The 25,057-nt window shown below is 46.5% G+C and overlaps 1 protein-coding gene across 3 annotated transcripts; it reads left to right on the top strand.

Moving 5' to 3' along the window:
* Positions 1-3,238: 3,238 nt before the first annotated feature.
* Positions 3,239-24,887, top strand: LOC137152998 (mitochondrial ornithine transporter 1-like). Of its 3 annotated transcripts, none has more exons than XM_067547936.1 (7): positions 3,239-3,763; positions 4,189-4,447; positions 4,831-4,971; positions 5,751-5,923; positions 15,176-15,334; positions 17,058-17,186; positions 17,952-24,887. In XM_067547936.1, exons 1-6 carry the CDS (start codon positions 3,634-3,636, stop codon positions 17,183-17,185), a joined length of 990 nt encoding a protein of 329 aa, XP_067404037.1. In that variant the 5' UTR covers positions 3,239-3,633; the 3' UTR covers position 17,186; positions 17,952-24,887. The 3 variants fall into 3 exon arrangements, with proteins under 3 accessions (XP_067404037.1, XP_067404036.1, XP_067404035.1); XM_067547935.1 differs by having other exon boundaries at positions 17,599-24,887; XM_067547934.1 differs by having other exon boundaries at positions 17,058-24,887.
* Positions 24,888-25,057: the final 170 nt, after the last annotated feature.

Below are 25,057 nucleotides of genomic sequence, written 5' to 3'. Positions count from 1 at the left end.
CCCATTATCACAATTCCCAGTAGTGTTTACTTCATTAAAAGAATTAAGGAGGTCTCTATCCATACCCAAATCAGATCCCAGTGGTCTGTAGCACACCCCAAGCACTATCCCAGGGGAAGCTCTTGTAGCTTTCTTCCCCAATGTGATTTTTGCCCAGACAGACTCTGTCTTATCCATTCCATCACTTCTAATTTCTTTACAGTTTACCTCATCATTGATATACAGTGCTTCTCCACTGCCTTTGCCTTTATTTCTGTCTTTCCTAAATGCCACACACCCTTCAATACCTGTACGCCAGTCATGACTACTATACCGCCATATTTCTGTTATCCCTTTAATATCTGGTTTCACTTCCTGCACCAGTAGTTCTAGCTCCGCCATTTTGTTACCCAGGCTCGCATTGGTGTACAAACATCTTCATTTTTGCTGTTTGTCTTCGCTCACATTCTTTACCTGATTCAACACAGTCATTCTGCTAGTATTGCCTATTAAACTGGTGTCTACACCACCCTTCCTCTTCATGTCCATTCTCCTACCCACTGCTATATCCTTTCTTTCTTCATTTTCCTCCCTCTGAATGCTAAAATCAGGCATGAAGATTACCCGGGCGTCTCCCAACCATCTCCCCCAAATTCCCTAGCTTAAAGCTCTCTTAATCAGCTGAGCCAGCCTCCATCCTAGAAGTTTATTTCCCTCTCTACTCAGGTGAAGTCCATCCCAAGAGAACAGTTCTCTGTCCATGAATGCCTTCCAGTGACCAGACATCCCAAAGCCCTCCTTATAGCACCACTGCCGGAGCCATCTGATGATCATCATAATTTGTCACGCCTTTGTTGTCCTCCTGTAGGGACAGGCAGAATCCCACTGAAGATCACCTGAGCCTCCATTTCCTTAAGAGTCTTCCCCAGCCTGGCGCAGTCTCCTTTGATACGTTCCAGCGAGAATCTAGCTGTGTCATTTGTTCCCACATGAAGGACAATCAGTGGATTCTTTCCCACTCCCTCTAGGATCATCTTCAGCCTCAGTTCCACATCCCGTATCATAGCACCCTGCAGAGAGCACACCCTTCTGTTCTCTGGATCAGCTTTGGTTACAGGCCTGTCAGCTCTTCTCAGCAGGGAGTCCCCAATCACATAGACCTGCCTTTTTCTGCTGATAATACGATTCTCCAGCCTATCCCTTTTTCTTTCTGGCTGCAAGTCGTCTTGTCTACTATTCTCCCTTGCAATCCTCTGCAACCCATCCTGGATCCCCCTGTGGCTCTGATTTGGTGGTATCTCCATTGGCTCATCCACTCTTTGTACAGGACTAGCTGCTCTTCTCTTCTTCCTTGCCCTCCCACCTTCAGTTACCAGCTGCTGTGCCCCTCCCTCGTTTTCCAGCTCCACAAACCTGTTTCTGAGGTCTATTTGTTCGTCACTAGCCCGTCTTTTCCTCTGCCTGGTTCTCGTAGTCACATGCTTCCACTGGCCACTGTCCTCACCCAGCAGTTTCCCTTCAAAGTTCGTTGGTCCTGCTTCCATCTGCAGGTTTGGGGTTTTTCCCTTCAGCCTCCTCATGCCTTTGCTCCCTCATCTGCTCAAACCTCTTCTAAACTCAACCACAGTTCCACCTGCATCTCCAAGCCTCAGCTCTTCCCTTCCATCAGCTCTATCAGGCAGCACTTTATACAAACAAAGCTCTTTTGAGGTACCCCCTTCAGGATCATGTACATCCCGCAGCTTCCGCATCCAGTCATCTTCATTGTCTCTTCCACTGTTTGGGTTGCTACCACTGCTGCCTCTGTATCTGTCATAGCCTTCCCACCTACGTCCCGTCAGTGAGAGAGAAAAAAACCAAAAAACCCCACCAAAACAAACCCCCAGCGAGCACCACAACAATACCAGAAACACCACACACTCCCTCCCCAAATTCCCCTTGCAAACTCCCCTGTTTACAGCTCTGTTTGCTGTCTCGTGTGCCACTCCAGCTGATCCCCCACCACCCACCCCTCCGTATCCTTTTACATGCGCCCCACTACCCACACCCCTCTCCACTATCCATTTTGCCCCAGTACACTTCTGCACACACATCCATTGTCCTGCGACCTCTTTATACACCCCTTCACTCTCCCGATAAATACATCCTCACTACCGCCTTCTGCCTGAATTTCCCACTACACACCCTCCATTATCCTGATATCCCTTTACATATACGCCCACAACCCCCATCTGCCCACACTCCCACTGCCCCATCTTTACACACACACACTACCCCTCTGCTCGATGCCACCTGCACTCATACACACCTCTCCTCTCTGCCCCACTACATCCCTCACACACACTCGCTACCCCCATCTTCCTCAATACCCCCTCACTCATACACACTGCCTCCCTCTGCCCTGCTACAGCCTGTACACACACACTACTCCATCTCCCCAGTATGCCCGCGCACTCATACACACTAACCCTTTGCCCCACTACACCCCGTACACACACCCGCTACCCACCCTTTGTCCTGATACATCCCACGCACACACCCACTACCCCCCACTCTATACACTACCCCTCTTTGCTCCATTGCACCCATGCACACAGCCACTATCTCGGTCTTCCCTGATACCCCCCACTCCTCTTCCCGATCTAGTCTGTACACACACACCACACATTCTGCCCCATTACATCCCATACACACACACACACGCACTATCCCGCTACACCCTGGACACACACACTGCACCCGTGCCCTGGTACAATGCTGCATACTCCCCCACTGTCCTGCTGCCCCTTTACACACGTCCCCATTGCTCCCGTTTGCCCTAATATCCACAAACACACACACACACACACACCCCTTTTGCCCTGATAAGCTGTTACACATACCCTGGGCCCCAGCATCATCTGCATGTACCCCCAGCTGCACCCTGATAAGCTGTTACACATACCCTGGGCCCCAGCATCATCTGCATGTACCCCCAGCTGCACCAGGGAAGCACAGCACCCCTCAGCGATCCTGAGCTGGGCCTGGGGCCCCTGGCAACTCTCTGCCCACTGCCACCTCCTGACCCATTGCATCGCAGCTGAGGTGGGACCCAGATCCTGCAAACAGTGCTGAGGTGCCATGCCACTCAGACCCTGGTCAGCGGGGCAGACTTGCTGCCCCATCCAGGCTTCTGGATCTTCTCCTCCCTCCAGCCCTGTGCTCCCCTTCAACCTCCCAGTAGCCTCAGCCGTGCCCCCCACAGCCTCTCCCCAGCCCCTGTGCCTCCAGCCTCCCTTCCTACCACCCACCCTCCATGCCCCTAGCCTCCCCAATGATCTCCTACCACCCAATAACTCCCCCACCTTTGTGGGTCTTACAGCCTCCCTACATGCCCATTCAGGCCCTCATACCCGCACAGTCCAGGGTCCCCCATAGCACCCACAATAGCCTCCTTTCCAGCCCCCACAAACTTCCTAACTCCTAACCCCCTAACTCTAATCCCTCTGCAAAGACCATGCCTAGTCCCTCCCCCTGATACCCAGATATCTCTATGTTGCTGTTTGATTCGCAAAGGGACAAAGAAAATTCTAGCCAGGAGGTTCTGTAGCAGGGCAGCCTCCTAAGCTTGTTGCGTCTGCTGCCTGCCCCACGCCCTGTATCTTTGAGCTGGTCATGTGGTTGATTTCCAGCCTGGTTCCTGCTCTAGGGTTCAGCTTGGTCCAGTTTGCTGAGATGTCTGCAGAAGCAGCTCGGTCCCATCCACTGGTACAGGCTCTTGTTCACCTCACTGCAGGGGCAGCAGGTAAGTGGCCAATGGGGCTGTCCTCTGCAAGGGGTGGAGGGCGTTGACCGGTAGCATCGTTTTGGAGCATGTCCGGGTTCCTCAGAAGGGCAAGATACCAGACTGGGGAGAATGGCAGGCCTGAGCTAAATGCGTGGCTAGGACCCCAATGGGAAGTGGGGTGAGGCCTGGAAGGCAGCAGCAGTTGGACCTGCATTCCCAAAATCAGTGAGCCCTAGAAATGAGGTAGGACTGCAGTTCAGGATCAGGTTACAACTTACTGGGGGGAGGAATTTTAGTTCAGAGAACAGCTGCAATCCTGGCCCCTCCGCTGTGGAGGAAGAGACGTAAGACGCCCAGCACCTAACACTGAGGTGCCCAGGGGCTCTGCCCTGTGGGGTGGGGCGAAGGGTGGCACTGAGGTAATTGTGGATTTGTCTCTGTAGGTGGAGTGGCCTGTGTGGTGAGTGGGCAGCCCTTTGACACAATCAAAGTGAAGATGCAGACCTTCCCCACCATGTACCGGGGCTTCTTTGACTGCTCAGTCAGGACTTACCAGCAAGAAGGACTCCACGGGCTGTACCAGGGCACTACCCCAGCACTCCTGGCTAACGTGGCAGAGAATGCGGTGCTCTTTGCCTGCTACGGGTTCTGTCAGCAGCTCGTGAGGCAGCTCTTTGGACTGAGCAGTGGACTGGAGCTGAGGTATGGCCTTTCCTCTGCAGGGCTGGGTGGCATGGGGTGCCCCACAGGATGCAGGGTTGCTTGGGGAGATGGCTGTACACCACCCTGGGGGTTGCTCAGATTGGGGCATTTTGGGTAGTGTTCGCAGTGACACTGTTTTGGGAAGCTTGTTCATGTCAGTGCTAAGTTAGCGATGTTATCTGTCTGCGTAGGCCCAGGAGAAAGCTGCAGTGATGTCCCTGAGCTGAGGGGATAGTCAGGATTGTGGAAGCAGGTTGTGCTTCTCCTCTGCAGAGTAGCGGTGATGGGGGCCCATGCTCTCCCCTCCACAGAGTCTGGGCCTGTGGGGGTGAGCGTCGTCTCTAACATCTGTGTTCTCACCCTCCCTGCTCCCGTGGTGTCAGTGACCTGCACAGTGCACTTGCCGGCTCGTTCTCCTCTGTCTTTTCCTCCATGGTCCTGTGCCCTGCGGAGCTGGTGAAATGCCGCATGCAGGCCTTACATGAGATGACGGTCACCGGGCAAACGGCACTGTCACGTCACAGGTACGTGGCAGCCCCTGGGCAGCAGGCCGGGCTTCGGTGAATGACACAGACAGGCACATACAGCCTGGTAGAATGGTTTGTGAGTCAGGCGGAGGATCTGAATTCCCTTTTGCCCAGGCAGATGCGGGTGTCACTAGAGCTGGCTTGGTGTTGAACCAAGGCAATGTAAACAACTTCATTAGGAAGTGCTTACTAGGTGGGGCCCTGCAGCTTCCTTCTGTCCCACCTGGCCATACTGCAGCAGGCTGCGTGTGGGTCTGCATGCCACAGTCTAACCAGAGCCTTCCTGTATCACAGCTGAACAGCCTCCTCTTCTTCCTGGCCACTGTACTGTGGCTGAACTGGAGTCCAGCATCTCTCTCCTGGCACAGTGCAGATCATTGTTGCTATGGTTCTCAGGCTGCCCAGCTCCCCTATTTAGTGCCTATGTCCCAAGTTAATCCCAGGTTTTCAACGGACATTTTCTGATGAAGGAGAAAGGGAGGTCAGTGGATGATTCATCAGTGCCCACTCTGATACGTACATTTAAACCAGGCCCCTCTTCTCCTTTCTTCCTTCCACCTCAAATTCAGCCTCTAGCAGGACATGCTGAAAATGTGCCTGTTTGGACTGGAAAACGGACCTGGGATTCACTCTGGGTGTGAATGTGGGATAATATGGCACGATTCTAGGTTGACGTACACACCTGGGGTCGGTAAGATAATGTGGAGGTATGGTTATGTGGTGTTCTGGCCCTGCTGGTCCTGTCTGGGCTACATTGCCGGCATTCTCTCTTGCAGCTCTACCTGGGCGACTGTGAAAAGTATCTTTCAGTCTGAGGGCCTGCTGGGATTTTTCCAGGGCCTGACCAGTACTTGGCTACGGGAGGTGCCTGGCTATTTCTTCTTCTTTGGTGGCTATGAAGTCAGTAGAAGCTTTTTCACTCAGGCTGGCCAGTGCAAGGAGGATCTGGGTAAGCAGAACTGGATGTGGGTGAGATGAAGGGAGAATGGGGCCTCATGGCCTTTGCAGAGAAGTGGTGAGGAATTGCATCCTTTTGTGCAAGGACAGAACTAGGATGTGGTTGTTTTCACCATGAAGTAGTGGCCAGTATCGATCCAGCTCTTACCTCTACAGCAGTGATGTTGTGCTATGGAGCTATGAGCTTCATACAGGTGAGAGAAGCAGAAGCACTTTATGCAGACTGGAGAAGGGGGAGTCCCTGGTACTAGCAGATGGACACCAAACCAATTTGAAGGAGAGGATGAGGAACTTCTGAAGCAACCCATACATGTCACAATCCCAGGCTCCAACCCTTCTGGAAGATTTTAACTCCCCAGTTCTTTATTATCTATAACATTGTCTCTTGGCCCAACCAGGGTCTTGCCAAGTTTTTCCACTAAGAGGAGAAATTGATTTTACAAGTTGCGTATTTCTTTGGTGCAAACCTGTTTATTTTCAAAGATTGTCCAGAAAGTCCTGTTTCCCTGAACACCATAAGAACAAACAACAGGAGGCACTTTCCTTGCCCAGAAATCCAATCCTGTTTCTCCAGTGAGACTGTGCTCAAAAGAAGCTCTCGTCTCTCTGTCTGCTCCCTCTCAGAATCATCATGCTACAGTGTTTCTCTGGCTTTCTCCTGATGACACACACAGTTCCACCAATCAATAGCACAGCCTCTGCATTTTCAATCAGTCCAAGGGAAACCCCTCTTATTTTCCTTGAACTAGTTCTTGTTCAGGCATTCCTATGTGGTCTAGCATTTTGGGTGGGGGCTTCTTTTGTTCCAGATATCTTACTCCACAAAGGAGCTTAATTGCTTCTCCCATTTTGCCTGAATGAAAGGTGGCTAGAACATTAAAAGCTTCAATAACGTCTGTTATTGCCCATAGTTCAAACATGCTGTCTGGCAGCCTCCAATGCCCGTCAGCACAACACCACCCTGTCTCAGGTCTGGTCTACATTAGGAAATCAGGTTGGTATAATTATGTTGCTCAGTGGTGTGAAAAATCCACATCCCTGAATGATGCAGTTAAACTGACCTAACCCCCCAGTGTAGGCAGCACTACGTTGATGGAAGAATTCTCCCGTCAACCTAATTATCACCTCATGGGGAAGTGAATGATCTATGCTGACAGGAGAAGCCCTCCCATTGGTGTTGGTAGGGTCTGCACTGAAGTACTACAGCAGCGTTTTATGTGTGGACAAGTCTTCAGCTCCACCCATCATCCTGATGGAATCCAAAATGATGGCCAGTGTGATCCATCCCAAACAGAAAGAAAAGAAACAATTTAACAGATTATACAATCTTAACTCTTAACTTATTGTCCTTCTGATGGGACGTTTTCACGTCGGTAACCCAAATCAGTGCTGCTCCCATGTAAATCTCTTTTGAGCTTTTCTCTCCCTATCCAATTTCCTTTCAGACATCCAGGAGGGGCTGCTTCCAGTTATCTCCTGACAAGTATCTATTGTTTCCGGGGAGTTTGCTGGCTGCTCTTTTGTTCTACTGTGGAATTCTTCTCTGTCACAGGTCTTCCAGCCTCAGATTCCACAGCTACAGTCTCACTTTCTGAGGGCAGCCAAACGGATGTTCTGTCTCCATGACATTAGTTCATTCATTATTTCATCAGTCGGGTTCCTCCGAAGGTTTATCTAGCTTAGACCACCTCCACTTTCTTCTGGTAGGATTGTGGAACCAGACCAGGTCCCCTCTTTTAAAAGTTTCCCCGTATGAATCCATGGTGGCTGCATAGACCATTTGATTTTCCAATCAAACATTATTCTGATATCAGGATCCTCTCTTTGAAAGGCTTTTAACTGATCTGGAGTCCATTCCAGCCCACTGCCTCTATACTAGTGGATGAACCTGAAATCTTAGGACTTCTTCAGATTATGGGAGAGATGAAACAGCCATGTCTTTCTAAGCACACCCACCCCCCCTGAGCCACCAATTCTTTGCTATCTTGCTTAGGGCAGTGTTTGCAATTATCCATTCAACAAGGCTGTCTGGACAAGGCATCAACATTGTCATGCTTGTGCCCAGGCATATGTGAAATCAATAACATTGCAACCACCTGGCAAGGTATCTCTCAGGACTCCTGAATCTAAAGATCCAGAGGGGTAGTGGTGTTAGTCTGTAGACAGCAAAAACAACGAGAGTCCTGTAGCACCTGACGAAGTGGGTCACGAAACCTTATGCCCGCAGAAATTTGTTAGTCTTTAAGGTGCTACAGGACTCCCGTTGTTTTTGCTGAATCTAAAGAGCTATTGCAGGTTTGTATCGAGCACAATATTTCTCCACACTAGATAGTGTTGGAAATGTTCTATAGAGTCAATCATTGCCAGGCGTCCCTTTCAGGAGGTGCAATCATTTCTGTCTGGAGAACTTACACTTTTGCTGTAATAAGCCACCACCCCCTTTAGGTGCTGGGCCCAGGTAGCAGGGGAGTACTGCTACCACAACCCCTGGCTTGAAGTGGTTTCCATTATGTACAGGATTAAAGTTTGGTTCAATGACTCTCAGCACGCACACCGTACAAATTGATCCAGCCCCCCTGCCACCCTCTCAAGTCCTTTGTGGTGGTGTTCCAATACTGCCCCCCAATCCATAAGCACTGGCATCTAAAGGGGTTTTGAAACACAGCTAGGCTAAGATAGGAACAGTCACAAGAGCTCTTCTCGATTCACACTTTTCTGACTACTGAAATATTTTCACTTTCTCACCCAGCTTGTACAATGGTTTTACAAGATTGGCAAACCCACAAATAATTCTTAATAGGAGCAAAGTCCTTCAAAATTCTGCACATCTGTGAGTGTCTAGGGAGCTGAGCAGTTCTGCACAGCCTCAGTTTCCTTTTTCTTAGTGGAAATTCCCCCCTCACTGACTGTGTGTGCAGGTTAGGTTACCTCTTTTTGGAACAACTCACATTTATTTGGGTTCAGTTTCAGATTGGCATCTTTAAGCTCATCACAGACCATTTGTAAATGTAGTAGTACCTATTCAAAGGTCTTTTCATGCACCAAGATATCATCTAGTATTCCATATGCTTCTCAAACATGGCTGATGCATTACAGAAGCTGAAAGCCATCACTTTAAATCACGCACATCTTGTTCTGCTCTAAAAGCAGTCTTTTCTCTGTCCTTTGGATTCACTTGCCATTATCCACTTTCAAAATCCGGTGTGGGAAACCAGACTGAATTTGCTGCAGCATACTATCACCTCTTTGTGGCAATGGCTAAGAATTCTTTAAAGTGACAATTTAGTTTTCTATAGTCCACATAGAATGTGATGCTGCCATCTTTTTTCTTAACCAGACCCATGAGGCCCAAGGACTGGTTGAAGGCTCAATTATGCCTTTGTGATACGTTTCCTTAATGATTTGCAAAGCCTCTTCCCTCTTAGCAACTGATAAATAGTCAGGTGGCTGTTTAATGTGTTAGTTTTCCGGAGTATCAACCTTGTGCTGGACCAGTGCAGTACAACCTATATCTTTGATGGAACTGGAGAATAACTTCTGATTCCTAACCAAAAAGTGTCTTCGATCATTCTGCTGCTTCCCCTTTAAACGTACAGTACAGCACTGGAACGAGTCCAGTCGGAATTCTGGGAGTTTACCTTTATACCTTTCCCCTTTTCGTTTTCTTCTACAGCCACATTTGCTAGATCCATTGGTTCACATTTTGAAACTATGGTTCCGTTTTTTACTGTTTGTCAGAAGCATTTGACAAATGAACAGGGATCTATTCCTGCTTCAGATCCACAAGAACTTTTGCAGCTAAAATTTCCCGCGAGATCATGGGTATCAACGCAAGTCTCAACCAATCCCCATCTTTTCCTTGCTGGAAAGCTACCACAGAATGTAGCTATTGTTATGGTTCCTGACCCTGGTGGCAGAACAATTTGCTCACTGCAAACCAACTGCCTATAAACAATTGTTAAAATCTGAGCCACATCTTTAAAGGGAATTTCCAGACTGAATTTGTGGGGCTCCTTTCCCGGCATTTATTAAAGCTATTGGCCTTAATAAAATCCAGAACAATTACTTACTTGTTCACTATCTCAGCTATCCAGACTCCTTGCTCAAATTGCACAGGTTCAATTTTCAAACCCAATTTTCCCAATTTTTGGACAGGTGCATGTTCCCATCACTGTCTCCATTTGAGATCAGTTTTTGGTTCCCTATTTTCTAACATTATTAGCGTGTCCAGTGTAATAGCTGTTATGTTTAAGCCAGTGCCCACTATTCTTGTGCATTTCACAGATCCTATTACATACTCAATAGCCAAACTTCCATTATGGTTATTCAACTGCCCAGATTTAAACAAAAACTATGAGAGTGATTCTTGTTCCTCCAAGGTTTGCACTTTCAGTTTGGTATCCCCCTGTTTCCCAAATCGGACGAGGGACTTTCATTAGGCTCTCATGATGCTCTGTCCTAAGCTGCCTTAAATTTTTAACAATCCTTCCTTTTGTGGCCAATTTGTTTACAGTACTAGCACTTAATTGAATTACTTCCCTTATTTTTTGCCAGTTTTCTTTCTTTTATAAACCACATTCAGCAAGTTTTTCAGTGATGTCATGAATCACATTAGAATCTCCTTTTCCATCACACACATTGACACAGAGCTGTACTCACAGGGCTCCTGGTGATCAGCTTCCATTCTCCTCAATGGGATCTGCTTCCTCTTCTGCTGGGATGCTGCAAGGGAGGGTTCAAGTTCAGTGGCAAATTCCGCAGCCTCTCAGAGTGACCTTGGCCTTCTTTCACTGATCTTGATCTGCGAATCCAAGTCCATCTGAGCATCTAGAAATGGGTGCATTGCTAATTTATCTTAGAAGTCCTCGTGGGCATCTAGATATGTCAGGAACATATCTCCTTCGGTGTGATCTTTTCCCCCTACATTCCTTCTAGCTCTTAGCTGCCCCCCGTCTAGCTCAGACTGGTGACTAGCTCCAAGCCGCATGTCAGGTTTGTGGCAGGTATGGTAACTCCGTTTCTTCATAGGAAGTAAGTTCTGCAGCACCATCAGAGCTGAGCCATTCAGGTTGGCTGCTAGAAACCATCCTTTCTGTTCATCTCACTAGCCATTCATTGGGCTGTGAAATTGAACTGAGATACATGAGCATCCCAGGCTTTTGTTTTCCCCTCGTAGATAGTGAGATTTTGTACCACTTGAGTTGGGACAATCCAACATCTCTTGTCTGGGCCTGTGTAGACTACAAGCAGGGTAGATAACTGGCAAATGTCCTGTCTTTTCCAAGTTCTCTGGCTGGCCTGATTCTTTGCCTGGGCTTTTCCTGCAGTCTGTGAGCCTTTGATTTCCTGTTGAAACTAGTTTTTTAGCTCCTTAAGTCCTTGTTGCTGCTTATCTGTGGTAGCAAGTTTTAAGCTGGCCAGAGCTTTCTGATCTTCCCTGTTTCCTGGAATATCTTCTCCTCCGTGATAGTCAGCAGGTCATCTCTCAGTCATTCCTGGGAAACCTCCAGATGTCACTTTAATTCCCTTTGCTAAGTCTTCAGCTCCTATTTTTAATTCTTTTGAGAAGTCTTCTGCTCTTGTTGTAGATCTTGTTTTAATTCCTTTTGGCCATCTCTGATTTCTGCAAGCACCTCCATTATTTGTTCCATCTTGGTTCCACAGTAATACCAACTCATAATTACTCTAGCCTACAGATGACACCAGTGGTACCTGTTTGACCAAGTGGTTAGCCAATATTTGGCGCCATGCTGAGCTGTTTCCATTAAGAAGAGAAATTGATTATATGAGTCAGGTACTTCTTCAGTGCAGTCCTCTTTATTTACAAAGAACATCTACAAAGTCTGGTTCCCCTGAACACAGTAGGAACAAAAAGCAGGAGGCAGTTTTTTTGTTGAGCAACCCAGGCCTGCTTTCCAGACAGTCCTGTATCTCAAGGAGCTCTGTTTCTGCTCTCTCTCAGGGCCACACTACCAGTGCTCCTCTGGCTTTCTCCAGGCTTTCTGCTGCTTTCTGACACGTGCAGCTCCACCAATCAGTGCACCAGCCCCTGTCAAGGAAACCCCTCTTATTCTCCCTGAGTTAGTTTTTACTCAGGCTTTCCCATGCAGCCCAGCATTTTGGGTGGTGGCTTCTGTTGTTTCAGCTCTCTAACTCCATAAAGGAGTTTAATTGCTTCTTCCATTTACCCTGAATAAAAGGTAACTAGCGCACCACCAGCTTCAGCAACGTCTGTGATTGCCCATTGATCAAACACACACTTGCTGGCAGCCACCAACACCCTCCAGCACAACTGTAACTTGTATTACAGTAGTGCCTATGGGTTCCTTGCAGGACTCTGGCCCCATTTTATACAGCACTGAACAAAAAAATTCAAAAGAACTACTGAAAACAGTTTACAATCTAGATTACAACCAAGGTAAACAAGTGCAGCAAATTACAAGGCAGCCAAGACTTTCCTGATTTTACTGGTGAAAAACTTCTTGTTAGAGAGATTAAAGGAAATGTTGTGATGACAGGGTTATTTTGATGTTACTTTACAGCCCGTGGCTAGTAGTATATTTTAAGGTTCTTTTCCCAGGTATTAGCTTCAGGTATTAGCTTCTTAATGTCCACACATAATGTAAACCTCTCATTATGTTAACTATTTGCTAAGAAAAAAACCCTACAAAATCAGCTTAGTCTATTACACCTTTCTTACATGTTGCTGATGACATTGGTCAGTTTATGATGGCAGTATTATATAGTCATGATAACAGTGTCAAATAGGGTGCAGACAAAATGCTTTCAACTTGCTTACAAAGCTGTGGTTTTGTCACACCAATTTCCTTCTATCCAACGATAGACACAGAAAGAGAAAAGCCAGAAGAGCAAGGAAAAGGAAAAAGCTGTTCTCTTATAATTGGACACAGGTGTGTAGTTGTAGGGTGGTTACCTCGGAACAGAGCTGGCCCCTGTCTGAGGCAGGCGGGAACACCCTTGTCCATCAATGTTCAGTCATGCTGAAGATCCAGGAGTGGGAGGCAGGGTCAGTTTGAGAGGGGAAGTTTCTCCTTGTCTCCCACATTTCTTTTAAACAAGCAGAGAGGGACCACATCCAGGATAGCATGTGTTTCAGGGTCTCGCTGTATCACTCTGGCTGAGGAAATGAAGCTTCTCATGATTCCAAGACACTAACCATAGCCATGAACCATTATAGTCTCTCCTGAAATCTCCTCTGTCAGTGGGCAGGTTCCATTGTCATGATAGAAGTCACCAGGGAGAAGCTATTTTTGGCTTGGTATTTATGGTTGATCTTCTGGAAGTTCTAGGTCATCTCAGTGCTAGTGATCACAAACTGCTAAAATTCCTGAGCCATACCAGCTCTGACCATAATCTCATTAGACCTCTCAAACGAGGTTGTTCTGGATCTGGTTATTGCTTGGAGGTTGACCATCTCAGGGCAATCCAAGGGATGTTCTTTCTTCTGAGTCAGTTCTGAGCCAATCAGAGCTCCAATATGTTGCTTGGTGGCACTGTGCTTCCTGTCTGTATCTAGTTACATTTTTACATGAGGTGCCATCTGACAAATGAGACATCAAGGTTCTGATCACTCATAGTTCAGTGAAGATCAATTGGCATTTTTTTGGCAAGAATTGTGGTGCGAACCCTCATGTTCTAACCAAATTCCAAAACAGTCTCTTATATTCTGCTACCCTAAATTCCACTGTATCAAAAGGATACAAGAGTTGTCTTTGCTTCCTGTCCTTTTCTGTAGGGTAGCTGTGGGCTAATAAATAGCTATGGTCTTCCACCTCAGAGCAGAGGCCTGCACAGGACTGGGATCCCATAGGTCCCACAGGACTCGCTGCCATAATAGCAGGAGCGGGTGGGAGTGGGTATTGTGTGGCGGGAAGGGAGAAGGATTAAAAATAGTCCCGCGCAGGGCTCTACCTCAGAAGTTGCTGTGTTTCAGTGCTGGATGTATTGATGACATATATATTCCCATGATGAGGTTGGGCTGCAGATGGTGGAAAGGAGAAAACTGAGAAGGACAAGATGAACTTGAGGGGTTGTTGAAAGATGTAACTGCAGGTTTCCTTGCTTTTCATGGTTTGCATTGATCAGATATGTACCTCTAAGTTCACTACTTTGAGGGGTGATTTCCCAGCCCATTTAATGGTAGCAATGTTGATAACGAGTCACATGGAGAGCTATCTGTGTTGTTCTGTATTACCCGCTTTCTACCTCCCTTGTGCTCTGACGTGGGGCTCCCCTGCCAGCTTGCTTGTTGTTGCTCTGTTCTGAGTGTTGTTGACAGTAGCTATGAAAAGCCCCATGGGAAGTCCAGGAAGAATGAAGCCCTGTGGGAGGGGACACGGGAGACATGCAGCTTTGCAAGGGGGCCAGGAAGGAAAGGAGTGCTGTGAGGGACATGGGGCTGTGCTTGTATATGGGTCATCAGAGAAGAGCTTCACCCCCACTGCTCTCTTCCCCCTTCTTCCGCCATTCTCAGGCCAAGCCACACACAGCCCTGCTTATCCCCACAGCCACTCACTTCCCTTTGGCTTTCCAGTGAGCTGTTGCTTGATATGCTAGAGGAACTCCAGGGGGGTAAGCAAGAATGTGGGGATAGCCAGGGGACAACTGAGGAGGTGGGAGGGCAGAGTTCTGGGGGTGGCCTGGAATGGAAGCATTGTCTAGTGGTTAGAGAGGAAGAATGGTCCAGTGAGTAGTATGCTACCCTAGGACTTGGAAGACCTGAGTACAAACCCCTGCTCTGCAGCAGATTTCCTGTGAGACTCTTAGCAAATCACTTTGTTTCTCTGTGCCTCAATCCTCATTGTACAATGGGAATAATTGCCCTGCCCACTGCACAGGAGTGTGTCGGGTTAATACTGTAATGATTGTGAGGCACTCAGATACTGTGGTAATGGAGGCCAGACAAGCACCTCAGATAGATTAGATGTGCGGAACCCCATGCTTCTTTAGTGAAGCATCAGCACTTATCGGGCTCCCCTAGCACTCCTGCCTCAACTCCCTGTGCACCAAGAAAAAAGCTAAACTCCAGACAGGTGTCTTCAGCCTCTAATCACGTAATTAATTTGCCTGGCCTGATCTGTCCCTGGCAAGCCCAAGTGCTGCTCTATAAGTGCTTGCATATATTTTCTCTTCCTTTGTTTTCATTTGTCTGCAGGACCTGGGAGTTTCCCAGTGACTTTTCCCTTTTCCACACTGAGGTCTCTCTCCCTGTGTTGAATTTTAGGTTCTCTTCCCTTAACAGTGAGCGGTGGGATGGGAGGGGCCTGTTTCTGGCTGGCTGTCTATCCCATTGACTCAGTGAAGTCTCGGATTCAGGTGCTTTCCATGGCAGGGCGGCAAGATGGCTTCCTGCTTTCCTTTCTGCACATCCTGAGGACAGAAGGTAGGTGGCACACAGACAGCTTCATTCACCGAATCCATCTCTAAAGTTAAACATTTTTTAAAATCAGCAGGTCCAAATAATGTGCATCCCAGACTTTTGAAAGAGCTGGCTGAGGAGTTCACGGGACCATTAACATTGATTTTCATTCAGTTTTGGAACATCAGGGAGGTTCCAGAAGACTGGAAGAAAGCTAATGTTGTGCCAATATTTAAAAAGGGTAAATGGATTGACTTGGGTACTTACAGGGCCTGTCAGTCTGACATGGATTCCTAGGAAGATAATGGAGCTGATGATGCGGGAGTCTATTAATAAAGAAATAAAGAAAGGTTATATAATTAATGTCAATCAACATGGGCTTATGGAAAATAGATCCTGTCAAACTAACTTGATATCCTTTTTTGATGAAGTTACAAGTATGGTTGATAACGATAATAGTGTTGATATGATATACTTAGATTTCGGTAAGGCATTTGACATGGTACCACCTGACGTTTGATTAAAAAACTGGAATGATGTAAAATTAACATGGTACACATTAAATGGATTAGAAGTTGACTAACAGATAGGTCTGAAAGTGTAACTGCAAACAGGGAATCATTGAGTGGCTGTGTTTTTGCTGAGGGTCCACAAAGATTGGTTCTTGCCCCTACCCTATTTAACATTTTTATCAGTGACCTAGAAAACAATGTAAAATTATCACTGATAAAGTTTGCAGATTACACAAGGATTGCAGTGAATAATGAACAGGACAGGTTCACTGATACAGAGCGATCTGGATCGCTTAGTAAGCAGGAAGCAAACAAACGTGTTTTAATGCAGCTAAACGTAAATCCATATATCTAGGAGCAAAAAATGTAGTCCATACTTCCAGGATGGGGACTCTATCCTGGGAAGCAATGGCTCTGAAAAAGATTTGAGGGTGATGGTGGATAAACAGCTGACCATGAACTCCCACTGAGATGCTGTGGCCAAAATAGCTAATGCAGTCCTTGGATGCACAAATCTTGAGTAGGAATAGACAGTTTATTTCATCTCTGTATTAGGCACTGGTGCAACCACTGCAGGAATAGTTCTGCAGGAATACTGTGTTCAGTTCTGGCGTCCACAATTCAAGAAGGATGTTGATAAATGGGAGAGAATTCAGAGAAGAGCCGTGAGAATGATGAAAGAGTTAGAAAACCTGCCTTACAGTGATAGTCAAGAACGTCAGTCTGTTTGTATTAACAAAGACGTTAAGGGGTAATTTAATTATAGTACCTACATGGGGAACAAATTTGATAACGAGCTCTTCAGTCTAGCAAAGGAAGATCTAATCCTTGGAAGTTGAAGTTAGACAAATTCAGACTAGAAATAAGGTGTACATTTTTGATAGTTAAATATTGAAACAACTTACCAGAATGATGGATTTTTCATCACTGACAATTTTTAAATCAAGATTGGGTCTGCTCTACGAATTATTTTTGGGAAGTGATACACAGGAGGTCAGATTAGATCATCGCAATGGTCCCTTCTGGCCTTGGAATCTACGATTCTCCTAGGACTCTCTTAAAAGGGAGGTGGATATGTCCCAGGTTCCGTCTCTTCCTGACTGGGGGGATTTCCTTGATGTCCTGCTCTAGTTGAGAATCTCACAAGCTGAGGCTGTTGAGGGCTCCTTAGAGGAATTTCTGTTTGTCTCTTACAATGATGATGATCTTACCTGATTGTGATGTTTGTGTTGTAGGTTTCACAGCTCTTTACCATGGACTGATTCCCACAGTGATACGCGCACTCCCCTCCAACGGCGCCCTCTTCCTAGCCTATGAAATGACAAGGAAGAGGCTAACTGGCCTGCTTGATAGGACACCCTGAGGTCAGTGCTCAAGGCCTGATTTGCAAAGTGGTATTATAAAGCAACATGAGCTAAGCCTGGTCTACACTGCTGCTGGCAGTTGACGTGCTTGTAGTACACTATGTAGCTGTGTCTCTCCCATCAACTTACTTACATTGCCGTACCGCCGTGTCTCCACTGCGCTATGTCGATGGGAAATACCTTCTGGTCGACGCAGCTTTACTCCTTTAAGGGGGATGGATTAATGGCGTTGGACGGAGAGCACTTCCGGGATCGATTGAGTGGGTCGCCACAGCACAGATGTCAGCAGGCACTGAGCAGGCTGTCATTTAAGAAATAATATTATGTTCGGAGACATTTCAAAGGGATGTGGACAGGATTCAAACTCCAGGGCAATGTAACACTGAATCATAAAGATTTCCTTCTCTAGCAGGTTCCCTGAGTGCCTCCTTTCTACAAATCGACCTTTTAATCTGTATTTCTGATCAGCCCCAAGTGACTTGTGTTTGCTGAAATGGAGGAGAGAAGTAAGCATGCTCCCAGCAGGCTATGGTGGCTTCTCATGGTTATCTTTATGTAAATAGACATAAGGAGAATAAAACTTTTCTAGATTTTTGTGGCAATTAATTAAAATCTCTAGTTTGGACAGGGTTTTTTTGTTTTGATGGGGAAGAGTGGTGGGATTGTGGCACTAGAGAATCAGGAGGAGGAAGAATCTGGGCAAACTCAGTCTGGGGCTCATGGAACATTGTATAACATTTTTGCTCTTTTCTCCTGTGACTTCAGTGATGACAGTGGAATGTCCGAGGAATCTCCAGAGCGTGTGCTCCATGCTAGATTTCGAGAGAACCTGTATGAAATGCTTTACTGAAGTCGAGATATGCTCCCTTTGTACACTGACGTCTCTGTATCCAGCAGTAGCCCGGCAGCCTCCACGTTCACTGGATCTGATGATCAGTTCAGATGCTGAAGGCATGCACTTGAGACCCTCCAGAATGTCTTTCCTTGGTTTGGCGAAAGCCTTTGGTTATTTCTGTAATTTTTGGATTGTCTGGATCTCTCAGTTCAGGGCAACTGTACTTATATTTCCCCTCCATGGTCCGCCAAAGGCACCCACTCTAGGATCCCAGATCATCTGTCACCTATCTTGCATGGAGACTTATGTCTATCTTCTTTCTGACTTGGGTTTTTCCAGGCTGCACAGTTCCCTGCCTATTCTGTGATATTCCCAGCAAGCGAGATTCCCTAAATCAGCATTTGTGCTTAGCTTCCTCTCCTGAGGCTGTGAACAGAGTAATTGTGAACAGATACAAGTTACTACACAGCCTTTTCTAAACAAGCACATTTATTCTTAAGGTGAAAACAATATAGAGAAAAATCTTACACATGCTAAATGCTCAACAGATGTCACCCCGACTCCAGCTGTCAGTTTTGGTGGGTGTCAACCTTCAAAAGCCACAACTGCATTTGCCCCATGGTTGCAAGTTCATGACTGTCTCAAATTCTGAACCAGACAGCCAGCTGGGCAGTTAATTTGTTTCTTTATACAGCCTGGGCCTTTGATCTCCAATCTCTGGGAACAAATAACCAGCAGACAAAGACTCATAGACTCTAAGGTCAGAAGGGACCAATATGATCATCTAGTCTGACCTCCTGCACAGTGCAGGCCATAGAACTTCACCCATCCACTCCTGTAATAGACCCCGACCGATGACTGAGTTATTAGTCCTCAAATCATGGTTTAAAGACTTTAAGGTATGGAGAACCCACCAGCAAGTGAGCCGTGCCCCATGCTACAGAAGAAGGTGAAAAACCCCCAGAGCCAATCTGCCCTGGGGGAAAATTCTTTCCCGACTCCAAATATGGCAATCAGGTAAAGCCCTGATCATGTGGGCAAGACTCACCAGCCAGATACCCAAGAAAGAATTCTCTGTAATAACTCAGACGCCACCTCATCTAACATCCCTTCACAGGCCATTGGCATCTACCACCAGTAGTCAAAGATAGTCAATTGCCAAACTAGGCTGTCCCATCATACCATCCCCTCCATACAAAATTTATCAAGCTCAGTTTTGAAGCCAGCTAGATTTTTGCCCCCACTGCTCCCCTTGGAAGGCTATTCCAGAATTTCACTCCTCTGATGGTTAGAAACCTGCATCTAATTTCAAGTCTAAACTTCCTGAGGGCCAGTTTATATCCATTAGTCCTTGTGTCCATGCTGGCACAGAACTTAAATAATTCCTCTCCTCCCTGATATTTATCCCTCTGATGTATTTATAGAGAGCAATCATATCTCCCCATAACCTTCTTTTGGTTAGGCTAAACAAGCCAAGCTCTTTGAATCTCCTCTCATAAGGCAGGTTTTCCATTCCTTGGATCATCCTAGTAGCCCTTCTCTGCACCTGTTCAATTTTGAATTCATCTTTCTTAAACATGGGGGACCAGAACTGCACACACTATTCCAGATGAGGTCTCACCAGCGCCTTGTATAACAGTACTAACACCTCCCTATCTCTACTAGAAATACCTCATCTGATGCATCCAGGGACCGCATTAGCTTTTTTCATGGTCACATCACATTGGCAACTCATAGTCAACCTGTGATCAACCAATACGCCCAGGTCCTTCTCCTCCTCTGTCACTTCCAACTGATGCGTCCCCAGCTTATAGCAGAAATTCTTGTTATTAGTCCCTAAATGCATGACCTTGCATTTGCCACTATTAAATTTCATCCTATTTCTATTACTACAGTTTACAAGGTCATCCAGATCTTTCTGTATGATATCCCAGTCCTTCTCTGTATTGGCAATATCTCCCAACTTTGTGTCATCCGCAAACTTTATTAGCACGTTCCCCCTTTTTGTGCCAACGTCAGTAATAAAAACGTTAAATAAGATTGGTCCCAAAACTGATCCCTGAGGAACTCCACTAGTAACCTCCCTCCAGCCTGACAGTTCACCTTTCAGTATGACCCGTTGCAGTCTCCCCTTTAACCAGTTCTTTATCTACCTTTCAATTTTCATATTAATCCCCATCTTTTCTAATTTAACTAATAATTCCCCATGTGGAACTGTATCAAATGCCTTACTGAAATCTAGGTAAATTAGATCCACTGCATTCCCTTTGTCTAAAAAATCTGTTATCTTCTCAAAAGACCTTCCCCTCAGGGCATGACTTCAAAAGGCAGGGCTTTTGCATAACCAGAAGTGGGGAATTTGCATTCACCTTCCAGGTACTGCACAGGAAATCCACTTAACACTTATTGTCCATTCTTGTCCAAAAATCCATTATTGGCTGGCACATTTTCAGTATAGGCCTTTGAACTCCCAGGCCTCTGATCACATCTCCCCGCTAGAGAGACATGATGGGATGTGTACCCAACACCATCCCTAAATGGGTTAATGTGGGCCTAAGTGGTGATGCAGCAGAGCTGGGGAGGGTCTGGGTGGTGCTTATAAAGCCAGGAAGTTTGTAGCAGAAAGGGGCTGCAGGGAGAGAGTCTGCAGTCACTCAGCGGGGGATAGAAGAGGTAGGAAGCAGTCCAAGGAGGCAGCAAGGATTCTGAGGGAGTAGACCTTGGCTGCCAGCTAGTGGGTCCTGGGCTGGAACCCAGAGTAGAGGGCGGGCCTGGGTTCCCCTATAGCACTGAGGAAGGTGGGGTGAAACCCCTTGAGGTAAGGGTTGTAAAGACCACATAATCCAGAGACAGAAGGTCATTGGACTCTCTGTTACCATGAAATGGGGAGACTGAAGCATGACCTGGCCAGAGGGACAAGTTGTGAGGAGAGAGACCGCTGCAGTGATGGAGCAACCATTAGCAGGGGGTGCCATATGGGAAGACAGCTGCTATGCCATGCCTGGCCTGAGGAGGCACTTCGGCAGTGAGTGAACCCCTTTACAAGAGGTTCCATACCATCCTGGCCCACAATAATACATAAACTTTGCATTTAATACAATGGACTCCACACAGAATTCTGTGGGGTCTCCCAAGCCCGTGCTGGAGACTGGCATCCCTATCACAACACGCTCCATCCATGATGGATTTCGTGAGACCCTGTCTGAGGCGCTTTGTTCAAGTCCAGTTGATGCCTTTGTGCACTGACATCTGTGTATCTAGCATAGCCAGTATCTTCCTCCCCACAGCCCCTCTTAGCACTGGAATGGCTGTATCACTCTGGATGCTCAACTCACGCACTTGGGACCTTTGGAATGACTCTTCCCTCGGTTTGCTAAACATTTGGTTACTTCTGTAACTTTTGGATTATCTGAACTAGGGATGTAAGAGGTTAAATGATTAACTATTTAACCAGTAAGTAGTAGTCTTATCATTTAGCGCGGTACTTAAATGTTGCCCTGGTGGGAGCTGCATGGAGGTCAGTGTGGAAGGAAGTCAGCAGCGCAGGTGACCCCCTCCAGCAAGTGCACCCCTGGGGTGAGCTGCGTGCCCACTCCTGCACTACATTGCACCTTCCCACGCTTGGGCTAGTGCAGAGGGCTGGCCACCCAGGCGCTGGGCTTGGCGCCTCCCCGCTGAGCGAGAGCTACTCAGCTGTGGCTCAGCAAACCTAGGGGGAGTCACAAGCCTACTCCCTATACTAAGGGTAGGCAGGTGAAGGAGAGAGAAGTGACAAGGCCAGGCCGGTGCTGCGCTAGCGGGGATGGTGCTGTTTATAAATCAAGGCATTTTTAAAAGTGGGTTGCATACATTAAGGCTCCATATATGTTCATGAGAAACAGAAAGTGAAATAATTTCGCTGTCAAATTGAGTGAAATGCTAGACATATACTTTACACTTGTTCCTCTAGAAAATCTGCTGTTTTAACACCACAGCAAGCATTCTAATAAAGTGTATGATTTTAAGAACACCTGACAATGAGGCTTTGAAGGGAAACTGTCAACACAAGGCAATTTTTCAGAGCTCTCTTTTTCATTGTCACCGATATTGATGATTATTGCAAATGAAGCGACGGCAGCGCCCTGTTAAATTCGTTTCTTTAGTACTCAGATCAGGGACATGTTTAATTCATCCCCTCCCTCCCCAAAAAGTGCTTCTTAGATTGGCTGTGACTCTCACTGCTGTTTGCGAAGCGGGTGCAGCAGCCGGTAAGTGATGCTCCCCCGAAAGAGAACCCAGCTGCCTGGATTGCACTCCCCAGTCCCTGCCCAATGCTCTGCTCTGCCCGGGAGCCGGCGTGACCGACCCATTCTGGGTTCATAGCTATCAGATTGAGCCACAACACAGAAGTCTGCCAACCGGGGAGCTGCTCCTGAGCCACCGCTAGCTCCCGCGAGGGGCATGCTTCCTGCCTGTGCTCAGTGCCCTCCACTGCGAGGCAAGCAACCAGCTTCCACCCTCACAGCACTGCTAAGGAAACTGCAGCTCCTCCCGCTCCGTGCTGTGAGCGTTTGAAAGCGTCAAACATCACATAGGAGGTTCTAGGGATTTTTGGTAACTACCTAAACAACGCAAAAATGCGCTCATATGTTTAACTTTCAATCAAGATGGAATGAACGAAAAGGAGGAGTAATTCCTGGAATTATTTCACAAAAGTAACAAGACACCATTAAATGTAAACTGTGTAATGCAGAGATGAGGTATACAAACAGCACCGGAGCAATGCTGAACCATTTGAACCTGAAACATTCCTCTGTTTCATGTGAAAAAGAAGACAAAAGTCAAACAACACTGACAGCGTTTGTTTCTGGCAGTTCAAGAAAACGCACCCACAATGTGCTGAAAAAATAATGGAGTTGTTGTGCATTATGATCACAACAGATATGTTGCCTATAAGTGTCGTTGAGGGTACAAGTTTTTGTGCATTGATGAGTTTTCTAGAACCTGATTACCGTATACCTGTGAGACAGACTGTAACCTCGCGACTAGAGAAGTGCTATGAAGACCCTGTGAAGTCTCTCTGGGAACAACTGGAAAATGCTGTTAAAGTAGCTATCACCACTCACTGCTGGACAGCATTAACTACAGAGAGGTGCGTGACTATCACTTGCTGTTATATTGAAAATTGGAAGCTTTGATCTGCAGTTCTACAAACCGAAAGTATGGCAGAATGACACATAGCAGAAAACCTTGCTGAAAAATTAAACTCTACAGTGGAAAGATGGGGTCTGGCAGGCCGTGTCTTGGCGTGAGTACACAATAATGCAGCAACCTTGTGCTTGCCAACACACCAAGGTATGTTCATGGGAATCTGTTAAGTGTTTTGCCCATACTTCGCAGCTAGCCATAAATGAGGGGTTTTCGTCAAGTAACATGGATCATGCTGTAGCAGCTGCAAGCAGACTAGTTACACACTTCTACCACAGCATCGTGGCTGCAAGAGCACTCGAAAGAAAACAAACACAACTTCAGATTCAGCCCCACAGTCTGATCCAGTTGTGTAAAACTCACTGGCATTCAATATATGATATGTTTGAAAGACTCAGTGAGCAAAGGTGGGCTGTAACAGCTGTGTTTTCAGATAGCTCTGTAACAAAACAATCTGATGTCTGAATGCTGCAGCTGCAAGATGAGCACTGGCAATTAATAGAGGATATCTTGCCACCACTTTCCACTTTAAAATGCACTACAACTGCCAGGTCTGCTGAACAGTCTGTTTCCATTTCAAACATTTATCCAATTTGCAACAATCTTCTCCAAACTCACCTCAGAAGTGAAGCTCCTGGTGAAAACCAGAAAGTTGCTGATTTCAAGGCTGCTGTTTGTCACTCTCTGGAGCATTGCATGAGACCCAACGAACTTGCCGTAAGTGAGAAACCTGCACTTATTGCCTCCTTGTTAGATCCATGCCATGAAGACATGCAGTTTCTTTCACCTGTCATCCAGATCGCTGCTAAATCAAAGCTTCTGCAACTTGCATCGACGTTAGAAATAGAAGGAGCTCTGAGTGCTCTGGCTGAAACTGAATTGACTCCGAGCAGGAGCAGTGGTGAACCAGAGAAGCCAAAGATAGACCCAATGCCGAAAAAAATGCATGTCACGGAGAAGAGTATGATAATGATGCTCTTGGGTGACGATTATACCGAAAAGGAAAGTGCAGTGGAAAATGAACTCGAAAATGACTACAGGGAGCCTTGTCCTTCACTGGAGTGGTGGAAGGTTGATGCTCAGCATTTTTCAAGGCTTGGAAGGTTGGCAAAGAGTTACCTGTGCATTCCAGGATCATCTGTGCCTGCAGAACATGTTTTTTCCAATGCTGGCCTTACTGTTAATCGTCTGTGCACAAGATTGACACCAGAACATATAAATATGTTAATTTTACTTAACCAAAAGCAGCAGCAGTAGAGTTGAAAATGAAATGCAACATTTTCTAAACTTGATTCATGTGAACTGAACTCTGAACTTTTTTGTTTGTTTTAATCAGACTTTTTTTGTACACCAGAGCATGTCTTGTAAAAATATGTTCATTTTTCTTAACAAAAAGCAGCAGTAGAGTTGTGCAGCATTTTTAAAACTTGATTCGTGTGGACTGAACTCCTACATTTATTTTTTTTAATCAGACTTTATTTGTTTTTTGGTGATATTATGTAAGAAGTTACTATAGTTAGTTGTTCCTGCAGATTTACCCATTTTCTTTCATCTTTGATGAGTACACAATTAAAACTATTTATAAAGCTGGAAATGAATGTATCATTATTTTAACTTGATGAAGTTGTAGGTCATTGCAATAAATCAGCTTATTGCTGAACACTCACCAGACGGAGCTGCCCACCTTTTGGTCTCCCCTCCAAGGGCCAAATACACAAGATTCTGCTTAGCGTCGCATGCCCCCAACGTCCAACTAATGTTACCCCTTCCTGTAATGTCACAGAGGAAGGCGGAACCAGGAGCTCACTGGAAGTGGTCAGGAGGGAGGGGAGAAGGGTTTGAAATTTGC

Source organism: Emydura macquarii, unplaced genomic scaffold (assembly GCF_026122565.2).
Source record: "Emydura macquarii macquarii isolate MOO-44397 ecotype Brisbane River unplaced genomic scaffold, CSIRO-AGI_Emac_v2 contig_1253, whole genome shotgun sequence".
NCBI lineage: Eukaryota > Metazoa > Chordata > Testudines > Chelidae > Emydura > Emydura macquarii.
Note: the sequence above shows the minus strand (reverse complement) of the source record. Positions and strands in the feature narration are given on the sequence as shown.